At 61.2% G+C, this 13250-nt stretch overlaps 1 protein-coding gene across 1 annotated transcript; it reads right to left on the bottom strand.

Annotated features, from left to right (window-relative positions):
• Positions 1-972: 972 nt before the first annotated feature.
• LOC119856894 (glycine N-acyltransferase-like protein 3) lies at positions 973-10887 on the bottom strand. The gene is made up of 7 exons (XM_038404980.2): positions 10725-10887; positions 10111-10240; positions 5587-5694; positions 3305-3431; positions 2678-2798; positions 1341-1836; positions 973-1251 (listed from the first exon to the last, which is right to left on the bottom strand). The coding sequence occupies exons 1-6, from the start codon at positions 10841-10843 to the stop codon at positions 1347-1349; spliced, it is 1095 nt and encodes a 364-aa protein (XP_038260908.2). The 5' UTR covers positions 10844-10887; the 3' UTR covers positions 973-1251; positions 1341-1346.
• Positions 10888-13250: the final 2363 nt, after the last annotated feature.

Below are 13250 nucleotides of genomic sequence, written 5' to 3'. Positions count from 1 at the left end.
AGCTGGAGTGCCCCACCCCCTCTCCACACTGCTACTGACCTACTAGCAAGGGAGAGGAGAGCCTACCATGTCTGCTGTGGGGTGGTCCCCTCCCCCCCACCCCACGGCTCACTGGGGCTGCAGCTGGGCCCAGCCACATAGGGAGGAGCAGCCTGTGCACTGGGACTAGTAGAGGGCAGGTCAGTCCCATGTCACCTGCCAAGGGCGTCTATTCTGGGGGGAAGGGAGAAGAGCGGATGCTCCTCCCTGTGTTTGGGCCCAGCAGGGCTCTGTCATGAGGTCCTACAGCTGCTGCCCTCCCATGTGTAGTGCGCCATCATAAACACAAGCCCTGGCCTGGCTTACCTGCTGGCCCTGGAGCAACCATCCAAGGCCAGCATCTGCCCCCTATCACCACGGGGGAGGTAAGGGGTGGGCCACAGCTGGGACATGTGGTCAGAGCCCAAGGGAGCTTGCACCAAAGCTTTGGCAAGACCAGGCACAGCTCCTGGAAAGGGGACAGCCCCCCACCCCTGCCCAGCCAAGCAACAAACTGCCTGGGGAAGGGAGCGGGAGAGCGCCCCCTGCTGAGCCCTCAGTGTGGGGCACGGGGGCGGCACCCTGAGCGGAGAGTACCCCCTGCTGAGCCCATGGCACGGGGGCGGCCCCCTGAGTGGAGAGCGCTCCCTGCTGAGCCCTCGGCACGGGGTACGGGGGCGGCACCCTGAGCGGAGAGCGCCCCCTGCTGAGCCCTCGGCACGGGGGCGGCACCCTGAGCGGAGAGTGCCTCTTGCTGAGCCCTCAGCACGGGGTACAGGGGCGGCACCCTGAGCGGAGAGCGCCCCCTGCTGAGCCCACGGCACGGGGGCAGCACCCTGCTGAGCCCTCAGCACAGGGCACGGGGGCGGCACCCTGCGTGGAGAGCGCCCCCTGCCTAGCCCTCGACATGGGGGAGGCCCCCTGAGCGGAGAGCGCCCCCGCTGAGCCCTCGGCACGGGGTACAGGGGCGGCACCCTGAGCGGAGAGCGCCCCCTGCTGAGCCCTCACCCTGCTCTCTGGAGCCAGCACTGACTACCAGGGGAGAGCGCCCCCTGCTGAGCCTCCACCCTGCTCCAGGGGATAATGGCCCACGAGCTAGTCTCCTATACCAGGCCCTGGCTTCCCAAGGGCTGCCGGCTGAGCTCCCCGGTGGCTGGTCAGTGTGTCCCCTTCAGGGGGGCGACAGAGTAATAGGTCCCTGGAAGTGGCTGGGCCATGTCCCCGTCCCCTCCCCTCCCCCAGTGCTAGGGGCTGTCAGAGCATGGCCGTCCCCCAGAGCTGGGCGCAGGGCCCTGGGCCGTGTCCCTGTCTCCTCCCCTCCCCCAGTGCTACGGGCTGTCAGAGCATGGCCGTCCCCCAGAGCTGGGCGCAGCGTCCTGGGCCAAGTCCAGGGCACTGGCTGGCAGGGACTGGGCGAACCCAGGCCTCACCACCAGCTGGTAGAACACCCCAGGCAGGATGCGGAAGCCGAGGCCTTGCAGGTGGTGCAGTGAAGGCTCGTTGTGGGGCAGTACCCTGGTGTACACAGGGAAGCCGCGGGCATGCAACTGTGCCGCCAGTATCCCCACCACGGACCCTATGTGGCGCTGGCCGCGATGCTCCGGGAGCGTGTAACCGTGCATCAGGGCAGCCAGCGGGTCGGTGAGGGACCAGGAGATTGGGGGCCCCTCAGGGGCCAGCAGGCAGGCGTTGGGGAAGTGGCGGATCAGGAGGCACAGATAGCGCAGGCTCCAGCTGTTCCCCCCAAACATCCAGGCGTCGCTGAGTAGCATGGCATGGGCGGGGGACACAGGGGCCAGCCTGAGCCCCTTGTCAGGCCTGCAACACAGGGCAGGGGGGGAGAGAGACACGGGGTGGGGTGGGGTGAGCACAAAGGGGATTGACCTGGCACGGGGAGGGGGCAGAATAGAACCAGCCGGGCGGGGGAAGGGGTAAGTCTAGGGGAGCGGAGGGGGCGCAACCAAACATGGGAGGTTGACCCAGCTTGGGGGGTGGGGTGCAGGGGCCTGGGGGGGTCGACCTGGTACAAGGGCAAGTGAGCCCAGGGAGCAGAAATTGAGCTGGTATGACATGGCACAGGAGGGGAGCAGGGTCCGGCGTTACCATCTTCCCAGTTGTGGGGCTGAGATGGGCTGGACAGAAAATTGGGGGTGGAGGTGTTGCCGAATGTCAAACTGGGGGGGCACGGAATGTATCCTGTGGGGGAGGGGTGTGCCACCCAGCTCTGAAGGGGAGCCCTGCGGGGAGGGGATTGAGCCAGGCCCCGGCACATGGCGGGAGGGGATCAACACACACCGGAGGCCTTGCACAGGGGCTGTCTGACAAGGCCCAGTCCAGCCCCAGCAGAGTCACCGCTGCTGATGGGCCTCGGCTAAGCTCAGCTCCCTGAGATGAAAGCACCAGGGCTCAGCCGGCAGCGAACCCCCTGCCTGGGGACCTGCTCACTGACAGGGAAGGGGGGACCAGGGGGTCTGTGCTTGGAGCGCTGTTAGCCTGGGGAACTCATTGTCACCATCTCTAGGGCGCAATGGAGGCCTCTGGCCTGGCGCCCCAGGGTCCTTCCCTTCCCCCAGCCCCGCTGCCCCCTCCATCTAGCCCAGGCTGGTTGTGTACATTGCCCCATTCTCTCCCACATGCCTCATATCTGGGGGGCACCTACCGGTACTGGGGCATGGCAGGCGGGTCTGGGTGCAGCAGCGGCCGGTACGGATACATCTCCATCTCAAGCCCCCTGGCCCTGGCAATGTCCCTGATGGTCTCGTATACCCCATCCTGCAACCCTGCAGGGACAGCCATGCACTGTCAGCAGGGTCCCCCTGAAAGGTGCCCCTGGACGTGAGGGGCCCAGCCTGGTGGGGAAGAGCAGCAGGGAGGGGCCAAGGGCCACCGTGAGCCGGCATGACCCAACTGGGGATTCCCAAACTTGGCTCATTCAGGATCCTGGGCCTGGATGGAGAAGAGGCCCAGTCGGGGCTACTGCTCCTCGGGGCTACTGGCCCGGGGGGGAGGGGTCCAGGTAGGCTCCTCAGGGCTATTGGCCTATGGGTGGAGGGGGAGCAGGCCAGCTCCTCTGGGTTGTTGGCCCGTGGGGGGGAGGGGTCTAGGTGAATTCCTTGGGGCTATTAGCACATGGCGGGGGAGGGACTCAGGCGGACCCCTCAGGGCTATTGGCCCGTGTGGGGAGAGGGGCCTGGGCTGGCTCCTCAGGGCTATTGGCCTGTGGGAGGGTAGCGGTCCTGCCCCCTGTGTGGCAGATGCTGGATGGAGCAGGGCTGGAGGGGCTCACCCTGTATCTGGAAGGCCTGGCCCCAGTCCACGGCACGGCTGTTCCCCAGCAGGGCCCGGCAGGCGCCCTCATCCCGGTAGAAGGCCGTGTACAAGTTGGTGCCAAAATCACTTGGGTCCCATGCCACCTGCAGGGGGACACTGCCTGGGGGTGAGCGCAGCCTCTGCCCCCCCCATGACCTTCAGGGATGGCAATGGGGGAGCAGGGCACAGCAAGCCCCAAGGCAGAGATTGAGGAGGAGGGAAGGAGCCCTGTGAACAGAGCCAGGGGGCTTAGGGCAGAATGGGCCAGGAGGTTCTGGGCAGCAGGAAGGGGAGACAGGCTGTGGGGAGGTGGGGCAGACAGAAGTGGGAGGTTACACCAAGCAGGGAAAGGGGCAAGGAAGTTGGGGAGGGGACCGGGGCAGAGATGGCATCCACCCGGGGAGGGGAGGGGGCAGTGATGGCATCAGCCCGTGGAGGGGAGAGGGGCAGTGATGGCATCAGGTGGAGGAAAGGAGCAGGGCAGGGATGGCGTTGGGGGTGAGGGGAGCGGGGCAGGGATGGTGTCAGGTGGGGGAGGGGAGGGTTGCAGTGATGGCATCAGGCGGAGGATGGGAGCGGGGCAGGGATGACGTCAGGCGGGGGAGGGGAGCGGGGCAGGGATGGCATCAGGCGGGGGAGGGGAGCGGGGCAGGGATGGCGTGAGGCGGGGGAGGGGAGGATTGCAGTGATGGCGTCAGGCAGAGGATGGGAGCGGGGCAGGGATGGCGTCAGGTGGGGGAGGGGAGGGTTGCAGTGATGGCGTCAGGTGGGGGAGGGGAGGGGGCAGGGATGGCGTCAGGCGGAGGAGGGGAGCGGGGTAGGGATGGCGTCAGGTGGCGGAGGGGAGCGGGGCAGAGATGGCATCAGCTCGGGGAGGGGGCAGTGATGGCATCAGCCCAGGGAGGGGAGAAGGGCAGTGATGGCGTTGGGGGGGAGGGAGCGGGGCATGATGGTGTTCAGGCGGGGATGGGAACGGGGCACGATGGCTCATGGCAGGGGGAGCGGGAAAGGGATGCGTGATGTGGGGGGGGGAGCAGGCATGGATGGCGTTCAGGCGGGGAGGGGTGGGGCAGGGATAGCGTCAGGCGGGGGAGGGGAGGTTTGCAGGATGGCTCAGTGGGGAGGGGAGGTTGCGTGGTTGTCAGCGGGGGAGGGGAGCGGGGCAGGGATGGCGTGAGGTGGGGGAGGGGAGCGGGGCAGGGGTTGCGTGAGGCGGGGGAGGGGAGCGGGGCAGGGGAGCGGGGCAGGGGTGGCGTGAGGTGGGGGAGGGGAGCGGGGCAGGGATGGCGTCAGGCGGGGGAGGGGAGCGGGGCAGGGGAGCGGGGCAGGGATGGCGTGATGCGGGGGAGGGGAGCGGGGCAGGGATGGCGTGAGGCGGGGGGGGGAGCGGGGCAGGGGAGCGGGGCAGGGATGGCGTCAGGCGGGGGAGGGGAGCGGGGCAGGGGTGGCGTGAGGCGGGGGAGGGGAGCGGGGCAGGGGTGGCGTGAGGCGGGGAGGGGAGCGGGGCAGGGGAGCGGGGCAGGGGTGGCGTCAGGCGGGGGAGGGGAGCGGGGCAGGGTGGCGTGAGGCGGGGGAGGGGAGCGGGGCATGGGAGGGAGCGGGGCATGGGTGGCTCAGCGGGGAGGGGAACGGGCAGGGGTGGCGAGGCGGGGATGGAGCGGGGCAGGGAGGGGATGGGGCAGGGGTGGTCAGGCGGGGCAGAGGAGGGGGCAGGGGTGCGTGAGCGGGGCAGGACGGGGCAGTGGCGTGAGGGGAGGGGACGGCAGGGGTGGCGTGAGGCGGGTAGGAGCGTGGGCAGGGGAGGCGGGGCAGGGTGGCGTGAGGCGGGGAGGGGAGCGGGGCAGGGTGGCGTGAGGCGGGGGAGGGGAGCGGCAGGGGACGGGGCGGTGGAGGCGGGGAGGGGAGCGGGGCAGGGGTGGCGTGAGGCGGGGGAGGGGAGCGGGGCAGGGGAGCGGGGCAGGGGTGGCGTGAGGCGGGGAGGGGAGCGGGGCAGGGGTGGCGTGAGGCGGGGCAGGGAGCGGGGCAGGGGTGGCGTCAGGCGGGGGAGGGGAGCGGGGCAGGGGTGGCGTGAGGCGGGGGAGGGGAGCGGGGCAGGGGAGGGGAGCGGGGCAGGGGTGGCGTCAGGCGGGGGAGGGGAGCGGGGCAGGGGTGGCGTGAGGCGGGGGAGGGGAGCGGGGCAGGGGAGGGGAGCGGGGCAGGGGTGGCGTGAGGCGGGGGAGGGGAGCGGGGCAGATGGGAGGGGCCCAGCAAAGGCCGCACTTCTCTGTTTGGCCGGGTGAGGACGATTTTGAACTCTGGCCACGAATCCACCAGCACCTCCTGCCCGGCCAGGTTCCCGCGGTTCACATGCATCACAGTGCCGTAGACCTGCCGAGACACAGGGTCAGAGTCCGGGGGCGTCCTGGATCCCCAGGATCAGTGCTAGGCCCCAGCTTTTACTCTGCCCCTTGGAGGAGCCCTCAAAGTGCCAGCCCCCCAGGGGGCCCCACTCTTCCTGCAGAGCTGGTCACCGCCTCTCAGATGAAGCCTCTGGGCTCCAGCCCTCCCGGTGCCTCCCACTGAGCCAGACCCCTGGAGACACCTGGCCGCTCTTCGGGGGCTCCAACACCCCAGCTTGTGTTTGCTGTGACACCCGGCAGCATTGTCAAGCCAGGCCGGTTTATGAGTCACGGAGCAGCCTTAGGTCAGCCAAGAGAACTGAGAGTAAAGCAGCGTCCATTGCGGTCAGCCAGCGCCCAGCCAAGCTGGGGTGAAAGACCCTTTCCAGGCTGTCTCTGTCTCTGTCTGACCTCCTTGGCCAGCTCCAGGTGAGAGCCTCCATCTTTGTCCAGCACCCCCCACCTCCCAGTCCTGTGCTCTCAAGCTGGGGTCTCTCCTGGCTGAGAGGCAGGAAAATCCAGGAGTCAGCGGCACTTGCCTTGTCTCTCTGGCCCCCTTGGTGATCTGGGTTGATTCCAACAAGTTCCTTAAGGACTCTTCATTCCACCCACACAGGGAGGAGACACCCACCTCTATGTCTCTCAGCCTGCCCTGGGAGTAAACTTAATCTTCCCCCTCACCCCTGCAACTGGGTAGCCTGCAACACATGGGGGAAACTGAGGTACACATACTGTACAAATATTAGAGAAAAATCCTACTTTATTACATCTCTTCCCTTTTCGAAGCCAAACTGGACAGGGTCACTTTAACCAGTGACCGTCCTGATGAAGTTTGAACACACAAATGCTACCCACAGAAGCCACAGCGTCTTCCCCATCCCTGTCCTACCAGTCCCTGTCAGCATGCTGACAGCTGGCTCTAATCAAACTCCCCCTCTCCAATACACAGCTCAGAGCGGGTCTGTTCGCCGACATTAGCAGCGGGCAGCGGGGAGTTTTTATGCAGCCTCAGCACCCTTTTGCCACCCCAAAACCTTAGGGTTTGAAACTGGGATGGGCTCCAGCCACTGCATTCCCTCCACCCCACCTCCAACCTGCTAGGGAGTGAGGAGGGTCTTGACCCCCCCTTCCTTCATGTGTCGGCTGTCTTGGCTGTATCCTGGGGTGTCGACCCCTAGGCTGAGGTAGGTAGTGACCCTTTGGGCATTTGGGGGATCGGTGTAGGTTTGTCCCCCATGTCTCTGGGGCACTGGTGTCCGAGGGTCTGGTGATGGAGGGGGCTCCCCTACGCTGGTTGTGTCCCAACCCCAGGGCTGTGTGTATGCCAGGAATCGATCTTCCCTCCTGGGGTTATCCTGTTTGCCCTTTCACCCCAGGCCAGAGACTCCCAGATGGCGGGCTTGCAATTCCAGGTCTCAACCTGGCCATGCCCTTGCCCATGGTTCTGCCCATGCCTCAGCTGGGCGCCTCAGCTCCACCCCAGGTTCAGCTTTCTGACTTCTGTTTCCCAGGGAGAGCAAGGGCCGTGAGGCTGGCCTCTCTTGGCCACAGGCTCAGAGGAAGTTCTGCTGGAAAGGAAGCTGTGGTAACTCACGTGTTCCCATGTGGAGATTGGGGGTGGGGAGGGGATGTTTCCTCGGGCCCCACTCAAATACAGGGGTCTACTTCCAGACAGACAGATGTCCTGAGTTTAACAACCTTTCCTTAGTGTTACAGGCAAGGGGGGAAACCGCTGCTCCCCACCGGCCGAGCTATTTGCCTTTTCACTGACACCTCCAGTCTGAGCCTCTGGCTCCTGGGGTTCAAACCCTTGGCTGGGGCAGGATCAGAGACTGGAATTTGTCTTCAGGTGATACAGAAAGTCTCAAACGGAGGTCAAAGCCTATGTCCAGGACAACCCTGACTACCAGGCCCGCCGAGTCCTGTGTCTGCACTGGGATCCGAGCCGTCGGTAGGGCTTCTCCCAGTAGGCGGGTGGCTTCCATTTCGGTCACACCCTGGGTCTTTTGCACACCCCCAAACCCTTTCATATAAGCCTCAGGTGTCAGGTCAAACATAAGCAGTGGAGCCGTTTTGAACACTTCGCAGTGCCCACTATTAAGGCCGTCCATCTGGCTGTACGGCTTTGGGGGACTATGGGGGTGAGACAGCAGCGCCGGTCCGCAGGGTCAGTCAGGTTCAAATCGCAACCCTTCTCAAAGGCAGTGAGGTTGGTGTCTACAGCCCCTCCTCCTCCTTAAACTGGGACAATTTGGTATCCAGCTCCCTGCAGAATGGGCAACCTTGGAGCCTTTGCCCACTTACCCCTTGGTGGGTTCTCTTGCCCCTCCACATCTCCAGATCATGCTTTTACGTGTTCCTTCACGTTTTTGCTGCTTCTCACAGCCATCTGGTTCCCTCTCATCATCTGCTAGCACCTTTGCTTTCCACACTAATTCCCACCGCTTCAAATCTATTGGAGGGGAACCGGGTTGTGAGGACACCCTGCTGCTGCGTCTGTCACTCTCAGACCCTCATGAAACCCCGCCTGGGTCTGGAACCTGCTGCTGAGTCCCGTCACCCTTCTCCAGCCTGCAGTCAGCTGTGCCTTGCTGAATTTCCCAACGCTTCGCCCTCTCTCCTTGCACAGGTTTGCGATGTGCTTCCTAGAGTGGTGATTATGCACCAGTTTCTTGCTCTTTTCTTCAACGGAGTGTGTTTTGCCACTGGCGCATTCAGTATCTCACCCCTGCCACAAGCTGAAAGCAAACTGCCTGTGTCGCTTAGCACTGGGAGCAAACTTAATCCGCTTCCCCCACTGGTAAGCCAGGGGAAACTGAGGCACACATAGGGTTCATAAAAATATTATAAAAAGGCCCATTTTGTCAAGGGTGTAGGCGGGGTGGTGGGGGGGTGGCGGGTGGTCAGAGCCATGGTGAGGACCAGGAGGAAATTCAGAGCGGGGGGGGGGGGGGGGAGGGTAGTCAGAGCCATGATTGGCTGTCACCCAGCTGTCCCACACTGTGATTGGCTGCCATGGAGCCGCCCACATGTTCATTGGCTTACGCAAAGCCTGCCCATACTGAGGTTGGCTGGCACAGAGCTCGCTTGTGCTCTGATTGCATGGGCAGGTCCTGGCAGCTACGCTGGGTGAGCAGCAGGCATTGATGCTGAGTTTGGACTTTGGGATGCAGGGGGGTGAGTGAGGAGGAGGCCCAGGGGGAGGGCCCCCCCACTGCTACCTCTAACCGAGGGGAGGGGGCCTGCCCCCCCCCGCCACCGCTACCTTTAACCTGGGGGATGGGCCTGCCCCCCCGCTACCTCTAACCTATGGGAGGGGTATGCCCTCCTGCTGCTACCCCTAACCCAGGGTGGGGGGGCCTGTGTAACGAAGTAGAAGCTTTCTATAGTATCTTTAGGATGCCTATGTGTGCCTCAGTTTCCCTCTGCGTCTTGTACTGCTCTGCACAGCGTGTGAATGGAAGGGACAGGGGTTGTGACTCACGTAGCAGCCCGGTTGGAGACCAGCGTCATTAACCAAGGGAATAAAGTCTCCATACATGCAAGGATGCTCTGGAGAGACCGTGGAAACACCAATGGCTGGGGTGGACGTTCACAGCGAGCGAGCAAGATTCCCCCCTCACGGCTCTGCAGTGGAGAGGCCCCCAGCTGAAGAACAGCGGCCGCGAGGGGTCAGGATACGGGGCTAAGAGCCAGCTTTTGGAGGGTCTCAGCGCTTGGCCTTGGCCTAAGAACAAAGGGACAGAGCCAGAGCCAGCCATGGGGCCCATGACGGCTTGGCTGGCTCATTGCCCTGGTTTGGCAAGGCTGGGCTGTGGCTTAACCTTTGATTCCCTGTGCTAACCTGAGGAGTCTGTAGCCAGATGACTAATGAATTGCTCCCGTGTTTTGCAAAGGCTGCCAGGGTCTCTGCCAACACACATTAGGGGCATTATGCTGGCAGGGACCCTGTCCAAGCCTCCCGCGGGCTTCTGGCTCAGATGCATTCACTGCAGGGAGCCACAGAGAGAGACAGGAGGCCTGGTGTCAAAGACCCAGTGGTGGAGGTCACGGGCCTGCCCCTGTGGAGCTGTGTGCAGCCTTAGGCCCTGGCCCACTACAGGGGTCGCTCCCAGGGGACTGGTGACAGGCTGGGGTATGGCACAGCCCCTGTTGATCCATGAGAGCCTGCCCAGCCCCTGTACTGCTGCTCCCTGACCTGGAGAAAGGGTCTGCCCCACATACTGCTACCTTCTGACCAGGTGGAGAGATCAGCGCCCTCCATGTACCCCCTGACCCAGTGGAATTCACCCCAGCCCAATATGTGCCCCGTCACCCAGGGGACTCTGAAGGACTTTCCCCTGCTCTCTGTCCAGGCCGAGAGTGGGAGGGTTCGGCCCTGCGGGGGTGGGTGAGTCCTGGTCACCGGTAGCGTGTCAGGCAGGCCCTGCCGAAGCATCCCCTCCAGCAGCCGCAGCTTGGAGGAACAGCTCAAGATCAGCATCGCTGGCCGGGATGGACCTTCGGAGCTTCCAGCAGGACAGTGCGAGGGGCACCTGCAGGGCAGGAGACCCATCAGTTCCCTGTGACTGTCTTCCAACCCCAGAGACAAGCTGCCAGCTCCCAGCCTTGCCAAAATAGCAAACACTATGTGTAGACCCCACAATAGCTCACCAGTATGTGCGCGGCCTCCTATGTGTTCACCAGAGACCTTACAATAACTCACCAGTCTGTGCACAGCCCCTGTGTACACCAGAGACCCTACAATAACTCACCAGTCTGTGTGCAGCCCCCATGCTCATCAGAGACCCTACAATAACTCACCAGTGTATGTGCAGCACCTATGCTCATCAGAGACCCTACAATAACTCACCAGTGTATGTGCAGAGCCTATGCTCACCAGAGACCCTACAATAACTCACCAATCTGTGTGCAGCCCCTGTGCTCCCCAGAGACCCCACAATAAGAAGGCCGCTGTAAGGCCATGTGCTGCCAGGACTGTCCATTCAGGGTTAAGGTGGCCCTAGTGCTTCCACTCACCTGGGGTGACTCCGTGCCGGGGGAGGAGCAGTTCCTGGATGTCTGTGGAGCTGCGAGGTCCCTGCCTGTCTCTCCTTCAGGGGCTGCTCCAGCCTCTTATCCCCGAGCGAATGAACCATTAACAGAGTCTATGCCAGTCCAGGAGCCCAGAGGCGGTGACATCCCTGCAGCCACATGGCACAGTTGATTCAGATTTTGCTCTAGGCAGAGGTGGAGGGGTCTCCGGGGAAATGCAAATGCACCCAGAATGCACCAGGGCCAGGGGCACAATGAGAGCAGGGACTGCCTGCCCTCCTTCTCCACCAATACCCTCAATCTTGACCTGCAGCCCCCTGCTATCCCAGCCTGGTCTTGGTCACTGTGTGTCCATGCCATACCCAGCACAACGGGGCCCCAATGACCCTGAGTGTGAGTGCCCCATAGCAGGAAATGCATTTCCTATAACATACCAGGATTCAGCTTGGGCCTTCTCATCAAATTTGAAAGCCCCAGCCTCCTGGAAGACAGTGCCATGGAGAATAGAGCCACTTTGGGTCAGATCAGCCGGGGCGGGGGGAACAACAAAACCACAGGGTTGGTCCCTGTGACAAAGTGGGAATTTTTTTATAGTATTTTATGACCCCTATATGTGCCTCAGTTTCCCCTATGTGTTGCATTGTTACCCTGTGGGAAGAAAAGGGAGTAAGTTTGCTCTCAGGGCAGGCTACGAGACATAGGTGGGTGTCACTTCCCTGTCTGGGTGGAGGAGGGCGTCATTAAGGAGCTAGTTGAAATTGACCCACATCAACAAAGTGGCCAGAGAGACAACGCAAGCCCCCATGGTTTATGGATTTCCCCACCTCTCAGCAGGGAAGCTGAGCAAAGACCCCCACCTCTAGAACAAAGGACTGAGAGGGGGAAGGTAGGGGATTGTGACAGAATGTCCACACCCTACCTACTGTTGTAATAATCTTTGTACAACTTTGCAAGGTATCATTTGTAAACATGTAATTTGCCGGTCAGTATTGCCCTGATAAAATATGTGTGTGGCAACATTGTACTTGAAGTGATAAGATTCCCCTTTATGGTGTTAACACGTGCTCTAACCTGAGGTTGGCAAACAGGCCTGTCTCAACAAAGGAATGGGTGCTCTGCTTAATTTGCATTTAAGCAACAAACAGAGTCATCAAGCAGGAAGAGAAACAAAAGAAACTTCAACAGGGGAGGAAAAAGCAGCAGGGAGCATCCTTCCCTACAGACTCTCTCTCCTGAATCTCAGCTGCAAATGTTTTCCAAGTGTTTCCAGTCCTCTGTGGAGAAAGAAATGGTTCAGGACTATTTAGAAAGGCTGGATGAGCACAAGTCCATTGCACTGCAACCAAGGGTGCTAAAGGAGTTGGCGGATATGATTGCAGAGCCATTGGCCATTATCTTTGAAAACTCATGGTGATCGGGGGAGGTCCCGGAGACTGGAAAAAGGCTAATGTAGTGCCCATCTTTAAAAAAGAGAAGGAGGATCCGGGGAATTACAGGCCAGTCAGCCTCATCTCAGTCCCTGGAAAACTGACGGAGTAGGTCCTCAAGGAATCAATTTTGAAGCACTTAGAGGAGAGGAAAGTGATCAGGAACAGTCAGCATGGATTCACCAAGGGCAAGTCATGCCTGACTAACCTAATTGCCTTCTCAGATAAGATAACTGGCTCTGTGGATGATGGGAAAGCAGTGGATGTGTTATTCCTTGACTTTAGCAAAGCTTTTGATACGGTCTCCCACAGTATTCTTGCCAGCAAGTTAAAGAAGTATAGGCTGGATGAATGGACTATAACATGGATAGAAATCTGGCGAGATCATGGGGCTCAACGAGTAGTGATAAATGGTTACATGTCTAATTGGCAGCCGGTATCAAGTGGAGTGCCCCAAGGATCGATCCTGAGGCCAGTTTTGTTCAATATCTTCATTAATGATCTGGGGGATGGCGTGGACTGCACCCTCAGCAAGTTTGCAGATGACACTAACCTGGGAGGAGAGGTAGATACGCTGGAGGGTAGGGATAGGATACAGAGGGCCCTAGACAAATTAGAGGATTGGGCCAAAAGAAATCTGATGAGGTTCAAGAAGGACAAGTGCAGAGTCCTGCACTTAGGATGGAAGAATCCCATTCACTGCAACAGACTAGGGACCAAGTGGCTAGGGAGAAGTTCTGCAGAAAAGGACCTGGGATTACAGTGGACAAGAAGCTGGATATGAGTCAACAGTGTGCCCTTGTTGCCAAGAAGGCTAAGGGCATTTTGGGCTGTATAAGTAGGAGCATTGCCAGCAGATTGAGGGATGTGATCATTCCCCGCTATTCGACATTGGTGAGACCTCATCTGGAGTATTGTGTCCAGTTTGGGGCCCCACACTACAAGAAGGATGTGGAAAAATTGGAAAGAGTCCAGCGGAGGGCAACAAAAATGATTAGGGGACTGGAACACATGACTTATGAGGAGAGGCTGAGGGAACAGGGATTGTTTAGTCTGCGGAAGAGAAGAATGAGGGGGGATGTCT

The sequence above is a fragment of the Dermochelys coriacea genome, chromosome 6 (genome assembly GCF_009764565.3).
Source record: "Dermochelys coriacea isolate rDerCor1 chromosome 6, rDerCor1.pri.v4, whole genome shotgun sequence".
Classification (NCBI taxonomy): domain Eukaryota; kingdom Metazoa; phylum Chordata; order Testudines; family Dermochelyidae; genus Dermochelys; species Dermochelys coriacea.
This window is presented reverse-complemented; position numbering and strand designations above follow the sequence as displayed.